The following is a 20406-nucleotide window of genomic DNA, read 5'->3' as shown; positions in this document are numbered from 1 at the left end:
CTAAAAACAGCTCTATACAGACCGAATAGTAAGAGTACTATCTCATCAGTCTTTCTGCATCCTGTGTGTTAAAACTTGTGCTTGTAAGGCTGTTTCAGTTTGGGGGGTTTTAATTTTCTCTTAGCAAACAGTTTATTTTATGTAAACTTCAGACATAGAAAGAGATAATTTTTTTAAATTAAATTATGTGAAATTTGTAAGATAAATTGCCTTGAATTTGTTGTATTTGAGCATCTAATAATTTTCCCATGCTGCCTCCCACTGTTTCCACAGCAGAGATGCGACAGGGCTACAGATAGAGATGGCTAGATAGAGAGAGAGAGATAGATAGATAGATAGAGAGAGAGAGAGAGAGAGAGAGAGAGAGAGAGAGAGCGAGAGAGAAGGGATTTACAGCAGCATCAAGTCAAGAGAGCAGGGGTGAAAATAACTCCAAAGACCTCTCTCTGCATGAGAGTTTCCCATCTGTCACTTCACAGAGATTCGCTGGCATTCTGCAGCATTAAATCATGCCTTTGTACTACTAACCAGTCAACACATTCTCTCCATTATCTGGGTGCAGATGTTTTGCACCAATGTTCCCCTTCAAAATGGATTGAACTATCAGCTGCACTAATCTGCTGGTCTGAGGCCCACAGAGATCTCTGCTGGTTGGAAGCAGCATCCTGTGCCTTTAACCAGAAGACGCAGCTGACTGAACCCATTTTGCATTCACCCTTCACTCCACTCCACTCCACTCTACTCCACTCCATTCCCCCTGTTACCTCTTTTCCCTTCTCTTAGCCCCAACCCTAGCTGTCATCAGACTGCTGGGGCTGTCTGGAGGACCACACACAGAGTAATTATTAATAAGAGAAGATGACAAGTGAACATCCCTCCTGAATGCTAAGAGATGCCAGCGGAGACTGGAGATGGCCGGCCGCTCACTCACTCACTCACTCTGAGACGCCGGACGCGGCCGGGCTCCTCTTTCCCGCTGATCCCTGTTCAAAGTCATTCGCAGGAAGGGGGGCATTAGAATATGCAGGTCCCATTCTGCTAATCATATCCTGCCACACAGAGACGCCCTTTGCATGAAACAGCGTGCTTATAAATAGAGATTTAAGATTTCACACTCACTCAGAGATGGTTTCAAACAAGGCTCTGGCGGGTGATATACTTACTGGGGATTGCTCATGTTGAGGTCTTGTTGCTGCAAATAGACGTTCACACTAAATGACCCCAAGTGTGAAATGTGATTTCACCACTGCAGAGAGCTGGCTCCTACCACACCTATGGAAAACATAAAAAATAAACAGTGATTAGCAGAGGTGGGGCCAAGTCACTGTTTTGCAAGTCCCAAGTAAGTTCCAAGTCTCTATGCTCAGGTTCTGAGTCAAGGTCCAAGTCCTTAACTTTCAGTTTCAAGTCCTAAACGAATCATACTGTGCTCTTTACCAAATGTAATGCCATTTTAATAACAAGGCGATACCATTTGATCTAGAAAGACGTGAATGCTTTTCTAAAATGTGTATTTGCTTGTTAAAACAAATTTGTTGAAAGTTGTGGCAACTGCACCTAAAAATTTCAGGCCATGTTTTACATTCAGTTTTCTTTTTTTTCGGTTTACCTTTGCATAGTTTTGTATGGAAACTAAATTATCTCTGCTATTTTTTTCCAACTGGCGCTGAGTAATGTATAATGTTTGTTCTCTGCTGCAATTTAAATAGACGCTGTCAGATTGGTTCAGACAAAGTCAATCTGGAGAATCAAGTGTCATCTCACTTGGAAAGAACAGTGAGCTGAAAGAAAAGGTCAGCTGCTTCAGAAAATAAATTGATTCATGACTCTCTTTTTGGTATCAAGTTTTTTCAAGGTAAAGGGTTAAGTCCAAGTGAAGTCATTTGTGTTAAAGTCCAAGTCGAGTTGCAAGTGATTTTTTAATTTTTTTTTAAAATTTTAATTCCAAGTACAAGCAAATCATGGGCAAACTCCATCTGCTGGGGAAGATTTTGAGAGCTGATTGGTGGCTCCAGAGCAACTTCTTTTTTTGTGCCAAAGCTGTTTTCAAGGTCAAAAATGAAGATTTGATCCCAAAATCATGAAATACAACAAATGCATGAAAAATTATCAATGAAGTATCAGTGCGTGTGCTTTTCCTGAAGGCGCCCTGTCCTAACTTCAGCTTCGACTATTTCCTGGGGAGCACTAAACCGTAATGGATTTTAAATCTCCTCCAATATACGCTCCGCTCTGTGAATCAGGGGCTAAGGAACATCACACCTCTTGCATAGCAAGTACAGCAGGATGCTAGCTCTTTGTGCCACGGGATAGAGAGCCATTGATGCCCAAGCCCTGTTCAGTGAAAGCCCTCTCCAGCTGCTTTGCAGGGAACAGACATGACAGGAGCATTTCACATGACATGTTCACTATTACAAAATGACAAAGTCTGTGTTGCAAAAGTAAAAGGATCACTGAAGCTGCTAACGAGACATAAGTTGAAATGATTATATATTTGCGTTATTGTTTGTGATATATCTCCCAAATGGATTTGGGATGGTGTGTGTGAGGCACAGCGAAACACCGTCAGAGGTGAGGAGTCAGCATTCACAACCTCAGCAAAGTAATGTAGTGAAGCACAGCAGATTAAATGCTACTCATAATAAATCAGCCCAGGTCATTCAAGTGCTGATAGTGACACTGTTTTACTGCAACACCCAAAAAATGTGACCTATAGCACAATAATCAGGACAAAAAAACCCGAACTGGCTATAAGATGAGCACAAAGTCCCACAGCTCCTAATAAGGTGCTTCAGTTTCTGTAAGGTGCTCACCTTACAGAAAGGCAAGTGGGATCAAAAATCGTTTCTGCAGAACAAAGTGTTTCTAGACTAAGTCACAATTTCAGAGAAATTGAATTCCACAATCTTAACAATCTACCACTTATTGTTAGGAAAGCAGTCTACAGTAAGTGCATCATCAGCGGAGGTGGCTGTCCACAATGGCAGCATTTTATTTCCCTATTTCATTTCACAAAAAACAAGCGGGTTATCTCTGTCTTCTGCATCCATCAAGATGCAATCATTTCCAACCAAGTCGTAGCTCCATAAACAGTTATGGTGCTGTTAACATTTCCCACTGTGCTTTGAGGCCACGCATTCGTGTTCAAAGCAACACTAACGCATCAGCGCTCTTTCAATCGCAAAGAAGCACAGAGACACACTAACCTCTTCCGTTTTCTACATTGTGTAAAGTGTGGTCATGACTCCTTTGCCCTCGCAGTGATGATGGTAATATCTCCCCTCTCGCCGATTATGATGATGATGATGATGATGATGATGATGAGTGTGAGGGAAGCTCAGATCTTGCTGTGTGTAGGCTGCGATTCCCCTTAAATTTGCGTTGGCCAAGCACCCGTATCGCCTCTCAGAAGACAGCGCACGACGAAAACACCTACTCCGGACTGAAAGCAGCATCCTTCAGCGTAGCTACAGAGGGCTGTCACTGAATCAGGAGGGTAACGACATCTTCGGAGGGAGGCATAATGTGCTTGCAGGGCTTCCCCCACAATCACACCAGGGACTCCATGTGCCCGACAATAAGAAGGAAGAGGTTCTCGACCGGGAGCTGTCCAGGTGCTGAAAACAGGATTCCAGCGGCTACAGATGTGTGACGAGCAGCAGCCGTCAACCCCGAGGAAACCGGGATAGATCTACACACATGAATAAAGCATACATGTAATCTATGCTCATGTCAAGCCACAAGAGCCTGCAGACGTCCCTCTTTCTGTGCCACCCTGGAAGCGTCGACGTAGAAAAACACTCTCGCTTCACTTCACCTCTTGAGCTTCAGAGTTCCTCGCGATAACAACCCACCCGCACGAAAAAAAGGGGGGGAAATCACTAATACTCTTACAGTGACCTCAAGTGTTTCTGTGGTGAGATTAGATCACCGTATTTAATGTCATTTATCAGGCTGCAGTCACTGTGACACTCCCAGATGGGTATTTAAATACTTGATAAAAAATATAGCGCAGGATTTAGGCCCACATAATAAGGATAACGGGAGAAAAGAATAGCAACATCACATCTGTGTTATCGGTGCACTGTAAAACCTGACAAGATGATCAAACCCAAAATAACATTGAAAAAACGATTGCCTTATAAACATAAGTATATGTGACTTTTAATCTTAATTTATGCTTACTTTATATCTCATTGTTACACTTAAAAAAGAGAATTGTTAACCATTTTAAAAAAACACTTTCATTGGTAACACCAATGAATTAAGTTTTTTCAAATCATCTTATCAAGGTTGATTAACACAAATGTTTGGAAATCGAGTTGAGAAAACTTAACTTACGCATTACCAATTTAAGTAATTAGTTAATTAACAATCATCTTTTTTAAGTGTAAGTTTAATTAAAATTAAGCTGTTTTTACTTAACTTAATAAGTACAAATACCGTGTTCTTTCTAAGTGTTAGCACCCTCAGTAAACCAAGTTAGTCTGACGTAACTTATGAAGTTACACTGTAAAATCTGACATGTTAGTTTTACTAAAAAAAGAAATCTAGGAAACTGATTACCTTGAAAAATATAAGTACATATAACTATTAATCTTAATTTTGTTAACTTTATATCTAATTTATAATAATAAATAATATAATAAAAGTTTACTTAGAATTCTGTCAGATTTACTTGGTTTTGTGAAGCTGTTGAAGCTTAAAACTGACAAGTTTCATTAAATCAATTTTTCTAAGTTTTAGCAACTTTAGTAAACCAAAGTGACTGCACCATGTATCTATATTCTGCTGGTTGCAAAATAGTCAGTCGTTTTTGTATGTTCTTAAATATGTTAACAAAACAACTTGCAGATCTTCTAACTTCATCATTAGCAAAATTCTCATTGTCACAATCAAGTTAAGTCAGACTAACTTGATTTATATATTTATTTATTAGATTGATGAAGTTGCAAACACTTAAAGATAAATTTAATCAAGTGTGCCATTTTTAAGATGCAACAACTTCACAATTCAATTTCAAATAAACCTAACACTTAGATATAAAGCAAAAGTTTTTCAAGTTAATGGATTTCCAAGTCCTGTTTTGTCAACTTGTTTCATAAAAATACAAATATGATTGACTTGTTTGCAACCAGGAGAACACAGATATATAGCATAGTAAAGCTGGTTTACTGAATATACTAAAACTGAAATTAAACTTGTCATTTTTGAGTTGCAACAACTTCACAAAATTAGGTATATAACTAAATTCTGAGCAAACTTAACAATTAGATATAAAGTAAAAATAAATTAAGACTTATAGTAATATTTACTTATTTTTTTTCTAGGCAATCAGTTTCCTCATTTTCTTTTTGAGTAATATCAACTAGTAAGGGACCTTTTTACACTGTAAACTCACAAGTTGATCTTACTTTTAAAAAACTGGAAACTTGCAAATTGATTGCTTTGATAATTGCAGGTTAATAGGACTTTTAGTTTTAATTTATGTATATTTTGTTCCTAATTGTTAAATTGACTATGTATGTTGTATTTACTTAATTTTGTGAAGTTGTTGTAACTTACAAGTGATTAGTGAATTAACCTTTTCTTTCAAAATTATAGCAACTTTAAGTGTAAGTAAACGAAGTTAGTCTGACTTAACTGAAAAATATTATGTATTTTGAAGTTGTCTAAAGCTTGATTGAATATATATATATATATATTTAGTAAAGTCAGAGAAAAAGGTTTAATCTGAATATTTCTTTTTTTTTATTAAAGTGGATTTGTTTTGATTGTATAATTTCATTTGTTTTGTACAAATACTTGTCTCAAGGTGTAAAGAATGTTGAGACAGAATTTAGAATTTTGTTGCGCTTACTTTATTAAACAGTTTCCTAAATACTTTCAAATAAACACAACTGTTTTGTGAAGTCTGACTTCCTTGATATTCTGAAGTTTCACTTAGAAAAAATATAAGCTAAAGTAACATAAGAACAGTTACATTTATTTACCTTTTTCAAGGCAATCTCTTTCCTAGATTTTTTAAAAGATCTCCTTGTCCGATTTTATAGTGTATATTGTGACTACTAGCTTTGACAATGGTCTAAAAATAATTTAACAATGGCTTAAAAATCAGTTATTAAAGGCAGAACCTTTTGGGTTGCCAGCATATTAAAAATATCTTTGAGTGTTTTTTTTATCCTTTCAATGCAGTTTGAAAAAGTTTTTCAGCACATTCCCAGTGCCAGACCTAGCACATTTGGGGACCGTCCAAAAAGTTAAGCTTTATTGTATTTATTATAAACAAGAACGAGAACTAATTTTTTAAAAAAAATCCAAACAAACAACTAAGCCAATATATATATATATATATATATATATATATATATATATATATATATATATATATATATATATATATATATATATATATACACACACACACACACACACACACACACACACACACACACACACATATCTATATCTATATATCTACATATATATATATATATATATATATATATATATATATATATATATATATATATATATATATACATATATATATATATATGGGTAGTTTGTTATATATACATAACAAACTACCCATCTGTCACTTTGCTGTCAGTTCCTTCAATTTTGTGTATTGCAATTTAGCCCCTTTTTGGCTCTCTTACAAACATTTATCAAGTCTGCAGTTGTAAACATTAATAAATTAATTAATGGATAAAGAAATGCTACTAAATTATAAACTTAATATCAAACATAGCTTTGGAATAATAACTACATTTACTTTTAAAGATATATTTCTCAGATTTTGCAGTTTATAAAGTAGTTAAAACTAGGTCAACTGTGACCAAAACCAACATTAAAGTACTGCTTAATACTCACACGATGATACAATGATTTAACTGTTGCCTAATAACAATAACAACACTTAAAGTAGCCATCTTGCATTAAGAGGTCTTTATATTTTGTTGCCAATACTTTGAAAGCTTTCATTTAGGTGAAATTTTGAATAATTTATATAATACTGTTGTAATGCTACTTTTACTGAGGTAAATAGTTTGATTACTTCTTCCACCACTAGAACAATTAAGAATGACCAGTTGATGAGTGTACTAACGGTTTTGTGCTTACAACAGTAATTATCCGTCTGAAAGAGGTGGTGTGATGTGCTGTTAGACTACAAAAAAAGTTCCCACGATTCCATTCATGCCTTCTTTGCATACCAATCATTCAGTTGTTTCTTACCAAACCCAGACACGCTCAGCTCACATGCACAACAGGTGATTTCCTCAACCAATCCTGTGCCTGATCGCATGATGCAACTAAACCTCCAGAAAATACAACACAATGTAGTGTACACAGTTTTAATCGGAAAGTCTCACACAGATGTCAAAATGGTCACAATGAGGCTTGGGAGACTCTTAAAACTTCCTTTAGCTTTCTATGTATAGCTCACATGCCATTAAATGACATCATTTATGACACACTAACAAATTACCTGCAATCAGTAGGTAGTATCCTAACGTTTAGCTCGCCATTTACAATGTGGACAAACTGCAATCACAACATTTTTTTAGGCCAAGGGAGGAACACACGCCCACATGACGGTGTCTTTAGATGTCCAACAAAAAGCAGTTAGGAGCTGTTGTGAGGCGTCACTATGACTCACCGCAGGAACCTGCACTAACTACCAAAAGCTGGGATAATACGAGCTGGTAAGGACACATTATTTGATTTATATCACTCAGTGACAATTTATTCCTCTGACAAAGCAATATTAGTTCACAATGCCTTTCATATTCAACAAACTGTTTATATATGCCACTTTGCTTTCATTACTGGAATCTGACACTTGTGGATATCCCATGCGTTCCTCAAGTGGTGAGAAATTATTTCCTTTTCTAAGACATAAATGTTTCTTGTCTTCTTAGGAAACAGCCAAAAACATTACAAATGATGGCAGGTAATAGTAAAAACTCATCTGAAGAAACAAATAATTTTTTAAAGTGAGAGCCCTGTTAGAGCTATCTTAATGTTATTATGTCTGTGTAGATCACGGAGACCCTTGTAATGGGCAGGAAGCCACCTACTGCATGAATGGAGGGACATGCTATAAAATACCTTCCATGAATACACTCTCCTGTGTGTAAGTAAAATATAAAAAGTTGTCTCTGAGTCTTCAGAAACCTTTAACTTTTATGTTGTTGACGTCACAAGATGACAATGCTGCTGAAAAAATTCCTTTGTGCTGACAGTCTGCCTACATTTCTTTCTACGTCATATCTTAAAAATCAGGTGCAATGAGAATAACAAAGGCAGCCGATGTGAGCAGTTCCAGCTCTTAATCAGCTCCACTGATGCAGGGCAGGCAGGGTTAATTGCAGCCGTGGTCATTGTTGCCCTATTCGTCTTAGTGATGCTGGCTGTTGTTATCTACTACATATACAAGTAAGTACATTACAGATTCAAACGTTCCTCGAGTGTGTATAAATTGCATTTAGGATGTGAAAGTGTTTTATGTTATACTTTTTTGGTATTACTGTACTTCAGCCAGAATGTACTCTTTTAAAGCTAATAACCATTGCTTATGTCCACACGCAGGATGTTGAAAGCCAAGCAGCAGAGCCAACAGAACAATCAGCAACAATATTGGAGAGTAAAACCAAGAGTATGACCTTTCTTCTCATGCACACTTGTTTCTCTTTTGGCTGTTTGCTATGTGGGATGATGACAGAATTCTCAGAGATGAGTGTCACATGCAAGGTTCAAAAATGCTAAAGATGCCTTTATCTAAAGCCAGGTGACCAGCTAATTAATTGTCTCATGAGAATTTTGGAGTCCATGCCGTTTGCTACAGAAAGGTGTGATTCATTTACACACACAGAAACACCTACACACACACACACACACACACGCATGGTGTGAAACAAGTGTGAGTGGGTGGGAATTGAATCACACCTTGCACTGTAGCACTGCTACCACAGCTATGAAGTTGGCACTGGTGTTACTCATATTAAATCACATTTCAATCTATGTGCTTTGCCTGAAATGTATTTATAAAGCATAGTTGGACTATGTAAAAAAATATGTCTATTTTGTGAAATATTATTAACACTGAACTTGAAATATGGATTTACAAAATTATCCCTTGTATCAGTTATGTAATATGGTCAATATGCTATTGGTAAATATTTTGTTTAATTGTGTAAATATATGCAATGATCCCTACTGAATGATTTGACTGTGTGATTAGTGGTGTGAGACTGCGTGCATGCACGCACACACACACACAATTGGACTAGTCACTCTCCATGCGCAACACTCAACATCAGCACTTCATTCCCACCCTCAACTTTTAGCCTTTTCTTAACCTAATCCTAAATTTAATCTCAACCCTAAACCATAATTGCCACTTGATGCAGCCAGGACGAGCCAGGATGACCTAATTTTTCAAAAATATCTTCACTCTGCAGTTTTAAAACTCAAAACTAGCTCTCACAAAGCTGGACATGCAGGAACATGGAGCAAACTTAGTGACACACTGTGTTGGAGTCTGTATAATTAGCGTATCCCAAGCCATTCATCAGTCCCCTTAAATCTAAAAACAGGGGCACAGGAGATCCCAGGAGGCTTCTAATGAAAATAGTGGCATCAAATCTGCTTCAATTCAGCGAGGTTAGGACAGAATTAAAACTTGTTGGGCCGCATTGACAATAGTTTGTTAGTCTTTCCATTTTGATGGACTTCCAGGATTCTCTAACAGTTGCCGACAACCAATTGGAGGTAAAAAAAAGAAAAGAACTTGGACTGCTGACAGCTCAGTTATTCTTTAAAATTCTATTCACCATCAATGGGCTAGCTTTGCAGCACACTCATTGCTGGTTTTGTTTAATCCAAATACAAACTCAGGATTGTGCTCTTGACTAAAGTCAGTTTTGACACTGAGTACACTGAAAAAGTCACCCTGTTGATTATTGACAGAGTGACAGTATTTAACTGACACACAAGTGTGTCGAGTGAAGCCGGTTTTATTTGTATTGCCAAATATCACAAATCGCCTCAAGGGGCTTTGCAATCTGCACAGCATACATGTCATGTCGTGTCATGTCACAACAAGGAAATATCTGTTTCGGGTGGGCCCTAAAAGTCATTACGTGTGACGTAGACTTTGGAGTTGTACAATGCTGCTTTAAAAAGCAACAAACATCTTTCTCTTGTGTATGAAACGTTTCCATCTCTCCCAGATGCAGAAATATATTATATTGATGCTGTTGTGTTAGCTTTAAGGAGGTAGAAGTGCATGAGGCTCTGAAGACAGCAAATTGACACCAAAAATCTGTGGCCTTCTTTTTGTGGTAGAAATGTAGTAAACTGCTTCCACCTAGTGGCAGTGTGGCTTCCCTGCCAAGTGCTGTGATGGAAATGAAGCAGATTTTATGTTTAAAATTCATCTTAAATGTATAGAAAATACGTTTAAGATTTCATAAAATTATTTAAAAGCATTATCAAAATTTCTACGGTTTATCTGAAATACTTTTCAGTAAAATAATAGCCACACATATCTGTAAACAACTTACTCTTACAAGCTTCTGGCTTTGTCAAACTCACGCGCAATTTTCAGGGCTGTGCTGTTGAGTCCCACAGACTGCATGTTAGTAATGATGCTGACCACCACACCCTGTGGGAGGAGCGGGGTCTGTCCTCGGCACTCATCTATCTCCTCACTGGGTAACACCAGGAGGACGCTGCTGGCTCCCACAGCGCCTCCTGTGTGTGATACGTAGTGCCTGCGCTTCCTGCACTGGCCATATTTCTGTAGTTTCTCCACCACCAGCCAGCCCTGCGCGTACAGTCCATCCTTATCCCAGCTGGCCTCTGTCCTGTCTACTGGTGCCCACAGCTCTATGGCGGTGTGGGGTTTGAGGAAGCCGGGGAGCAAGCCCTTGGTGTCTTTTAGGTGAGCCACCTGGTAGCTGTAGAGCAGAGCATTACCGAACAGCAGCAGGTCACCCACGGTGGAAAGGAAGCCGCCACCTGCCCACTTGTAGGAGTTGTCGACGTATGGGCAGTTCACAACACGTCCTTTCTTGTTGAGATGATAAAATCTTTAAAAGGTGCATAAATGATAAATAAGGACTCACTGCTGGATTTTTATCACAACGTGCACTTAAAAAACAAACAATGAGCAATCAAAACAACCTCAGAGAAATAACAGGTGTCTACAAAAGCCTAGACTGATATTACCAGTGTCAGGATTAATAGCTTACAATAATTCCACTACTTAAACGGTAACTAGACATCTCACTTTTTCAAATTAAATAACTCAATTACAATTACTGAAATTTAAACAGGCTCATTGCTGGTTACATCTGTCTTACCCTTTAAGGCTGGATCAACATCACTTTTCCTTTGCTGCATTCAAATGCCTTACATAAGTTTTTAAACCTTTGGATTGGTTTGATTTCTTTGGAAAACAAGGTTGAAATGGCAATGGGCAACTTAGCCAAGAAAAGTCCTACAAATCGCAAGAAATTAGTAGATTTAGAAAATTAGATTTAAAAATTTTCTTGCAAATTTTCGCATCATTTCTTCTAAAGTTGCTTGTTGCCTTCTCCCCAAATTTTTAAAGAAACTGAGCCAAATTTGCTCAGGTTTCAGAGGCTTAATCATAGCAGAAAAATGCATATTATTCCCTGGATTTTTTCCCCAGTTAGTGAAATGTCAGAATATGTGACCCCACTTTACCTTCATAATAATAAATGAGTTAAACACCAAGCTACAGATGACAATATGAGAGAAAATACTAAATACTACTGTTACCAAACATAAATGTGTTTTGATATTTTACACTGCAAACCAGTATGTTGTTTTCCTTGGAATAGTCTTAGTCTAGGGCAATGTCTCTTCATAGTCCGTTGATAATCTAGTGATTCTGGACTAAAATCAGGAGTATTTCCTTATTGATAAATCCAACTGCAAAGTCTAATTTGATAAATTCATCCACTGAAGGCATAATACATGTCAGGTGGCAGCATCTGTGTGATGAGGTGATGAGGTTCCAAAGTGAAGGGAAGTGGTTCTTTGACCCCAAAAAACAAAACAAAAAAACACCCCTTTTTTGTCTGACTTTTTTTTTCTAAGAAATGTACAACTTCATAAACTTTTGACTTTGTAAACTCAAAGGATATTCAACTTTTTTCCTCACAAATGAACGACATTTATCTTGGAAATTCTGAGGGTTTTTTTCTCACAATAGTGCCCCCAGTTTTGTTTTTTGTTTAAATGTATAATGGCCCTAATACGCCGTCGTACAACAATAAGCCACAGTGACACTAAAATAATGGTGCTATGAGTCTATTAATAAGAGTACTGAAGCTGATATTTAAAAGTGGAGCAAAAGTTACTTTAACCAGCAACTTATCAATTTTATAGGCAGTGATTAATAAAATAAATTAATTTTGAGAAAAGTAACCTTTAACTGTAACTACTAATTTTAGTAGCTTGCAAAACATAGATTTCCCCCGTACTCAATTGTGACTTGACATTGAGGACATTATAGACGGATTACCTGGAGCGGTGGTAAATAATAGGGTCGTTCTCATCAGGCACGGTATTGAGCATTCCCAGCTCCCGAAACATGTTAGTCATGACATCCAGGAAGGGCTGTCCTGCAGCTCGCTCTACAGCAGCACTGAGCAGAGTAAAGGCGTGGGTGGAGTACAGAAAAGTGGTACCTGCCAGTCGTTAAAAAAAAAAAAGGTTAAAAAAAAATCTTAAAAAATTAATCTTACACAGCAAGACATTAACAATGTATAATATTTGCTTGGCTGATATATGCACACAACCAGCACGTACTGAATTTTGCCAACTGCACATATATAAGGCACCTTGCACTTTATGGTATACAGTTTACATTGTTGTTACTGCACTTTTGTCATCTGTATGAATCTGTTTTTTTCTTTTTTTCCCTTTCTTTTTTTCTTAATTTCTTTTATTTTCCTTTCTCACGATTATTTTTATGGCGATTTTACCTTTATTTTTATAGGACAAATAGTGTGAAAGGGGGAGAGAGAGAGAGGGGATGACATGCAGCAAAGGGCCAAGGGTGGAATTGAACCCACCTGGTGTCAACCTTTTTGTAAATGGGGTGCTTGCTCCACCAAGTAAGCTGTGCACCCCTTTCCTTTTTCTGTCTTACTTTTACTGCTATTGTCTGTTACCTGCCAAGGGACTACTCATGTACATTAGCAGTCCTGCTAACTCCTGCATATTTACATTAGTATTTTATACTGATATTCATTAATATGCTGAGTCCCTCTTAAATAAACATAAAATAATAATAATAATATTTAAATGGTTTAGTGAGCAGATATGTGCCTTACCAGGTTTGAAAATGAGTGGGTCGTCCTTGAAAAGGTCCAAAGCCTTAGTGACACTTTCAAAGTTGTCCTTCAAGTAGTACTCCTCGTGCTCAAACTCCTTTTTCTTTGGAGCCTGAGCAGCTTCTTTGCCTTTACTGTTCTGTTCTGTTGCAGGTTTATCTTTGTTTTTAGATGAGCTCTTTTCATCCTCTTTTTTTTCCGGCTTTAAAAGACGCTTCGCTTTCTCCTTGTCCTCCCTCACTTTCTTTGCATCCTTCTCATAATGCCGTATCCCACTCAGATGGGACAGAATCATACGGGGGGTTATTGTGACCTGAAATAAAATGATAAGCGTGTGAGCTCTGAACAGCGTAATATTATTGCAGATAACAAGAAAAGTCTAACTCTTTAAGTAACTTACATCCTGTCCATTAAATTGTTTCTGGGGAAATTCTGGGACGTATTTCTGAACAGGGACGTCAAGATCGAGTTTCCCCTCCTCACACAGCCGTGCAGCGGCTGCAGATGTGAGGGGCTTACTAATGCTGGCAATTCGCATCACTGTTTCGGGGCTGCATGGCACACGGTTCTCCAAATCAGCATAACCGATCCCTGAAATACATAAAGAATCATCATATATATAATCATATAAGAATGTCAATGTGTTTTCAGAAGAATATGTTTAATATATAAACTGTGAAAACCCACAATCACTACATTTGTGAGACATCTCAGTAAATAAAATGAATCCACTGGCTTAATTTATGGCCCAAACAGTCACTTAATCACTTAAAGCTGAGGTAGGCAAAAATCTGGTAAAGGCAAAAAAAAAGAAAAGGCAGAATTTGAAAATACACTCTCCTCTTACAGCAACCCTCCGTCTTTAGGCCCCTCTCAGCACATGAACACCAGCACATACATAATTATCTTATCTAATTCATGGAGCCCCCTTTTTTTGTGTTTTTTGTTTCGCTCTCTTTCTCTATTGCCAGACAAGAATTATGCTGTGTTCACATAGAATATGGCACACCGGCGACACCTCCTGGACGGCACGGGAAAAAAAGACAAAAATTCTAATGGAATGGCAGAACAGCAAAAATACAATACACATTGGGTTACTGCTCAGGTTGCTATGGTGATGTGTCAAAAAATTTAAAAAATGTATTACATAAAAATATTTATGGTCTATTATTTTATGTAATTATTGTTCTAATTTACATAGCCATAAAATAAATAACTATTTTGTGTCTATTATTGTATGTAATTTTTGTAGCATTTTACATGGTCATAAAATAAATACGATTATTTTTTGTCTATTATTCTATGTAATTACTGTAGCATTTTACATAGCCTTAAAATAAATAAAATTATTTTGCATCTATTTTCTATGGAATTATTGTAACAGTTTACATAGCCATAAATTATTTAAATTATTTTGTCAACTATTTTATGTAATTATTGTAGCAATTTCATAACCATAAAATACATTTTTTAGTCTACTATTTTATGCAATTATTGTAGCATTTTACATAACCATAAAAGAAATACATTTATTATGTTGATTATTTTATGTAATTATTGTAGCAATTTACATAGCCATAAAATAATACCATTATTTTGTCTTTTATTTTATGTAATTATTATAGCAATATACATAGATATAAAGGAAGCTTTCGCTTTATATTATTTTGCAAACTTTAAATGATTGTTAAATTCCCCCCAAAATGCAAAGAAAGTAAAATTTCCTCTAAAATGTAAAGAAAGTGAAAAAAATCATCAATCATTTATTCATTCATTATTCATCACCTACCATATGTCTGCTTTTCTTGTAACATCTTGGTAGGATTTCAGTTTCCAATAATACAATTCCAGGTGTTGTTGGACAGAAACTATCAACCTTTCGTTTTCCAGATTGGTCATGATTTGTCTTTGTGTACGCAATATCTGGTTAAAAATTCCGTTCCAGAGGACGGCAAAAAGTTTTAAAAAATGTATTTCGCCTAATTTTACTGCCAGCTCTCGTTCACTAGAATGACATCCAGTTTGCCATCTGCCAGACGGTTTACAGATTATGTGTTCGCAGCTTAAGTTTCCTACCACAGCCTAGAATTTCTAAAGCCTGTAAAAAGAGCCAAGAGGAGGTGAGGAAGTCTAGTTTTCGCCCAGTCCATGGTTATGATGGGCTTTGTTTTTTGCCCAGTGAGCTCAAAATTAAACAGTCTACCCCAAAAGTTGACAGCTCACAGTGAGCCTCTTGTGTTCAGAGCCAAAGCTTAAAAGTTATTTGTCTGTTAAAATGTAATGTCTGTTATGTCTTTACTTATTGTTCCTTGGTCTCTCATGAGTCAGTGCTGGGCCACTGCTGATTTGACTGGCAAGCTTCATTCAGCTTTGACCAGAAGTGACATAACATTTTTTGGGGGGTACTGGCAAATGTTGCACAATAACTGGAGTGGGTAGGAACTTTCAGTAGTTCCCAACAGTATTAATTTGTCATGTGAGCAAACATTTGACCAGCCAAAATGGTGATGCAAAGGCCCAACCAGTTTGCTTGACTCATTTGTGTAAATGTTAGCATTATGTTAGCAAGAGTAACAGCAATTCCAGGGTTCCCACACATTTTCAAGGACAAATTTTCAAAATTTCAAGGACCCATAATAAAAGATGTTCTTTTCCAACTTGCCTGACATTTTTGTTGTTGTTTTAAGATATCACATTCAAAAGGTATTCAAATATAATTTCAGTTCGCTGGCATACATGGAGGGAGAGATGAAACAAGGGAAGGAAATAGAGAAGTGAAAGTGATGGTAAACAAAATGCTGTTGCACATCAGCATATACTAGAGCAATGTTATGTCGATAGCTTCAGAAAATATATTTGCCGTTATATTATATGACGTGGAACATCATCCACTGAAGATTACAGTATCAGTTTCATTACACACATCAAAATTCAATGACTTTTCCAAAACTTTTGACAATTTCTATGAATTTCATGACATTTTCATGCCTGGAAAATGTGAACCCTGCGATTAAAGGTTGTTAGGACATGGACATAAAGTGTTACAACCCAAAATGTGGACCAACATTAATTTAAATTTTATTGGTCAGCCAAACTGGTGATGCACCAGTTAACATGGTGGGCCCAAAACACAAAATCATGCTGAGGTAACATTACTGTGTCAGTTTGAAGCACTTAAGGCACCAACCTTCACTCCAGACTTGAGCACCATCCACAGATACTCCAACCAGCATCCCTGGAGCCCCGACCTCAGCCTGAGAGAGAAAACGCACACACACGCACGCACACACGTTGAGGTTAAACTGGGAAAAGATATATATAACCCCTGGCAAAAATGATGGAATCACCAGTCTTGGAGGATGTTACTTCAGTTGTTTAATTTTGTAGAAAAAAAGCAGATCAAAGACATGCCACAAAACAAAAGTCATTTAAAATGGCAACTTTCTGGCTTTAGGAAACACTAAAAGAAATAAAAAAAAAAAAATTGTGGTAGTCAATAACAATTGTTTTTTCAGATCAAGCAGAGGGAAAAAAATTATGGACTTACTCAATTCTGAGGAAAAAATTATGGAATCACCCTGTAAATTTCCATTTCCCAAACTAACACCTGCATCAGATTAAATCTGCTCATTAGTCTGAGGTTAAAACAGTGCTCACACCTCGGAGAGCTGCACCAAGTGGATTGACATGAATCATGGCTCCAACACAAGAGATGTCAATTGAAACAAAGGAGAGGATTATCAAACTTCTTAAAGAAGGTAAATCATCAGGGAATGTTGCAAAAGATGTTGGTTGTTCACAGTCAGCTGTGTCTAAAATCTGGACCAAGTACAAACAACATGGGAAGGTTGTAAAAGGCAAGCATACTGGTAGACCAAGGAAGACATCGAAGCATCAAGACAGAAAACTTAAAGCAATTTGTCTTGAAAACAGAAAATGCACAGCAAAACAAATGAGGTACAAATGGGCGGAAACTGGAGTCAACGTTTGTGATCGAACTGTAAGAAACCGCCTAAAGGAAATGGGATTTACACACAGAAAAGCTAAATGAAAGCCATCATTAACACCTAAACAGAAAAAAACAAGGATACAATGGACTAAGGAAAAGCTATCGTGGACTGTGGATGGCTGGATGAAAGTCACATTCAGTGATGAATCGCGAATCTGCATTGGGCAAGGTGATGATGCTGGAACTTTTGTTTGGTGCCGTTCCAATGAGACTTATGAAGACGACTGCCTAAAGAAAACATGCAAATATCCACAGTCATTGATGAAAGGGGACTGCATGTCAGGTAAAGGCACTGGAAAGATGTCTGTCATTACATCTTCAATAAATGCACAAGTTTACGTTGACATTTTGGACACTTTTCTTATTCCATCAATTGAAAGGATGTTTGGGGATGATGACATTTGTCAAGATGATGATGCATCTTGCCATAGAGCAAAAACTGAGAAAACTTTTCTTGAAGAAAGATAGTTCGTTTTTTTCAAGATTCCATAATTGTTTCCTCAGAATTGAGTGATTCCATATTTTTATCCCCTCTGCTTGATCTAAAAAAGCAATTATTATTGGCTACCACAATTTTTTTCTTGATTTCTTTTAGTGTTGCTTAAAGCCATAAAGTTGCCACTTAAAAAGACTTTTGTTTTGTGGCATTTCTGTGATCTGCTTTTTTTTCTACAAAATTAAACAACTGAATGAACATCCACCAAGACTGGTGATTCATCATTGTGCCGGGGTTGTAGAGAGAGCAAAGGCAAAGTGGTCAGTAAGATCCATGCGTACCTCATCGCTTACCTTTATCCGCTCCAGAAGGTCTCTGCTAACTTTGACGGCATAGCTGTATCGATCAGTACTCGGTTCTTCTCTCACTCTGTCGTCGAACGAGCTGTCGGCGGTGTCCGCGCGATATTTCAGTCCGACAGCTATTGCAAACCCCACACCAACTCCACATATCCAAATCCTGGACTTTGACTTGTACTTAAAATAGGCTGTGCTTGACCCTCCGACGCATCGTCTTTGCTGTTGAATAAAAACATCTGACAGCCGATGCTTGTCTCGCGCTGCGGCTCGCGGTGTCGACAGAGGAGACCCGCGCGCTGTCAGTGGGGAACATCTGGCACAAAGACGATTTGGCAAAAGCAACCGCAACATTGTTAGATGTGCTACTCCTCTTGCCTTTTGTTGGCGGTAACTGCCGCTTGTTGATCAGTACTAGTCTACAGTTTACAACCCGCTTCCCGTCTGCATCATCGATCCAGACCAAATTAATCAAATGACGACTCAGACAAAATCGAGCGAGGGAGGATACTTCACCATAATTCATCCCAGACTACAAAGTTTAAAGGTCAGTTGTGTAAGACTTAATGGCATCTACTAGCAGAAATGGTATATAATATTTTAAACTATATTTCACTTGTTTATAATCATATGAAAATAGGAATTGTTGTGTTTTTGTTACCATAGAATGAGCTGTTTAGGCTGTATCTGAGCTACATATGGAGGAACTCCTGTGCTATGGAGTCCTCAAATACAAATTAAACTTTAGAAGCTAACTAGAATAATTAATTCAATGAAATCAATTGCTTCATTTCACTACATATTTTGCTGCAATAAATGTTTGCAGCTGAAACAGATATTATATGTTTCTGTATGTTATTGCAATACTCAGTATATCTCAAAACTACAAAAACAATATACTGTAATATAATAATATTGTATGGTGACCTTACTATGTTGATAACATTATATCATGGCACCTCTGGTGATTTCCACCAAAATATAAATAAATAAACAACAACATAAACAAACCAGCTTCAGAAAGATGCACAGAGCTAGATACATACAGAGATACATGTAGCCAAGTAAATATACTCAGCCAGAAGATTCAGGGATTTTTTTTTTACATTAAAAAAAAAAAAATTCAAAAAGCTTTATACTCTTTTTGTTTTAATAGAGAAATTTCAGTTCTGCAACCTAAGATGCAACTAAACCCTACACACTGGACATTTAAACTGTAGGTACCATATATTTGTAACTCTAAAAGTTATTTTTAAACAGAAGTGCAGAAAATATCCACATGTTTACACTAAACTGATTTTTTTCCCTTAAATTTTGTTTTGGTTAGTAAGGTCACAGAGGGTTTTTTTTTAAACTTTATTATGGACCATCATATTATTTAAGATACAAAGTATTAAAGTCAAGTTTAGCTTATTGTAATACACATTAACCTTAGGGACTGTTCGGCACATTTTACGCACCTTACATTTTTCGATTATTTTGACTGTCGTCATACATATGGCATACAATTTGGCAAAATTGTGCATTTTTGTTTAATTTTGGAATTTACAGCTCAGCTCCTACAATAAGTCTAAAATACACTGTGGAAACTAAACTGTTACAGCAAAAATGCTCTATTGAAACCCATTCAAACTGCAATTTTTGATCCCACAGCCATCAAAGCATAAAAACATGCATTGTACTATTTCTGGGTGTCATTCAGGGTTTTGCCTTGTAATTGGCCATTTTTTCTATTTTCCACCTGGTGATATGACTTTATTTATATATTTATTTATTTATTACTATATTAGGTATGTGAACAAAATACATTCTACTTTCACTAGGTGCACTGTATCTGTATCTGTATCTGCATGTATTGTTTTGAAAATAATCAATTTTTTGCTGTTTTTTTTCATCTAAAAACATAATGGCATTATGACAAAACCCTTTAAGTGCTTTAAGCATTTAAAGGGTTTAAATTCTGAAAATCAATGAATATTAAATATTTTTGACTAATACTGATATTGGTTCACAAATTAATTCAATAAAAGTAGAAAACAATATTAATGTATAATATTTTTTAAAGCTTGATTTTGAAAAGCGCATGTGCAGAGCGATACAAGTGTGTGATATAATTAAAGGGGCCCTAAGGGTTAAAAAGCTACAGTGGAGCCTATATTCAAATACTATGAAATTCACTTTCAAGGCTCTCTCAGTTAATAAAAACATAGTCTATAAAAATAAGGATAA

At 36.7% G+C, this 20406-nt stretch overlaps 3 protein-coding genes across 4 annotated transcripts in view; 1 reads left to right on the top strand and 2 right to left on the bottom strand.

Moving 5' to 3' along the window:
* The window catches only part of tmem266 (transmembrane protein 266), a 45985-nt gene extending 42164 nt beyond the window's left edge, over nucleotides 1-3821 (bottom strand). Inside the window, exons 1-2 of the mRNA XM_042496465.2 lie at nucleotides 3207-3821; nucleotides 1164-1272 (exon numbers count right to left, since the gene is read on the bottom strand). Coding sequence (XP_042352399.1) covers nucleotides 1164-1177 — 14 coding nt within the window. The 5' untranslated portion in view covers nucleotides 1178-1272; nucleotides 3207-3821. The remainder of the gene's footprint in view (nucleotides 1-1163; nucleotides 1273-3206) is intronic.
* A 3523-nt stretch (nucleotides 3822-7344) lies between these two features.
* Nucleotides 7345-18667, bottom strand: lactb (lactamase, beta). 2 transcript variants are annotated; one of them, XM_042496527.2, is made up of 7 exons: nucleotides 18163-18667; nucleotides 16564-16630; nucleotides 13777-13967; nucleotides 13377-13689; nucleotides 12563-12728; nucleotides 10572-11099; nucleotides 7345-10405 (listed from the first exon to the last, which is right to left on the bottom strand). In XM_042496527.2, the coding sequence occupies exons 1-6, from the start codon at nucleotides 18529-18531 to the stop codon at nucleotides 10574-10576; spliced, it is 1632 nt and encodes a 543-aa protein (XP_042352461.2). In that variant the 5' UTR covers nucleotides 18532-18667; the 3' UTR covers nucleotides 7345-10405; nucleotides 10572-10573. The 2 variants fall into 2 exon arrangements, with proteins under 2 accessions (XP_042352461.2, XP_042352462.2); XM_042496528.2 differs by having other exon boundaries at nucleotides 7345-11099; nucleotides 18175-18662.
* On the top strand, nucleotides 7587-8735 carry nrg4 (neuregulin 4). The gene is made up of 5 exons (XM_042496529.2): nucleotides 7587-7709; nucleotides 7926-7957; nucleotides 8047-8140; nucleotides 8290-8442; nucleotides 8596-8735. The coding sequence occupies exons 1-5, from the start codon at nucleotides 7612-7614 to the stop codon at nucleotides 8666-8668; spliced, it is 450 nt and encodes a 149-aa protein (XP_042352463.1). The 5' UTR covers nucleotides 7587-7611; the 3' UTR covers nucleotides 8669-8735.
* Nucleotides 18668-20406: the final 1739 nt, after the last annotated feature.

This window comes from Plectropomus leopardus, chromosome 7, assembly GCF_026936395.1.
Source record: "Plectropomus leopardus strain MGB_pleo_1.0 chromosome 7, ASM2693639v1, whole genome shotgun sequence".
NCBI classification, from domain to species: Eukaryota; Metazoa; Chordata; class Actinopteri; order Perciformes; family Serranidae; genus Plectropomus; species Plectropomus leopardus.
The sequence above is the reverse complement of the archived record's forward strand: the minus strand, read 5'-3'. Positions and strand labels throughout refer to the sequence as shown.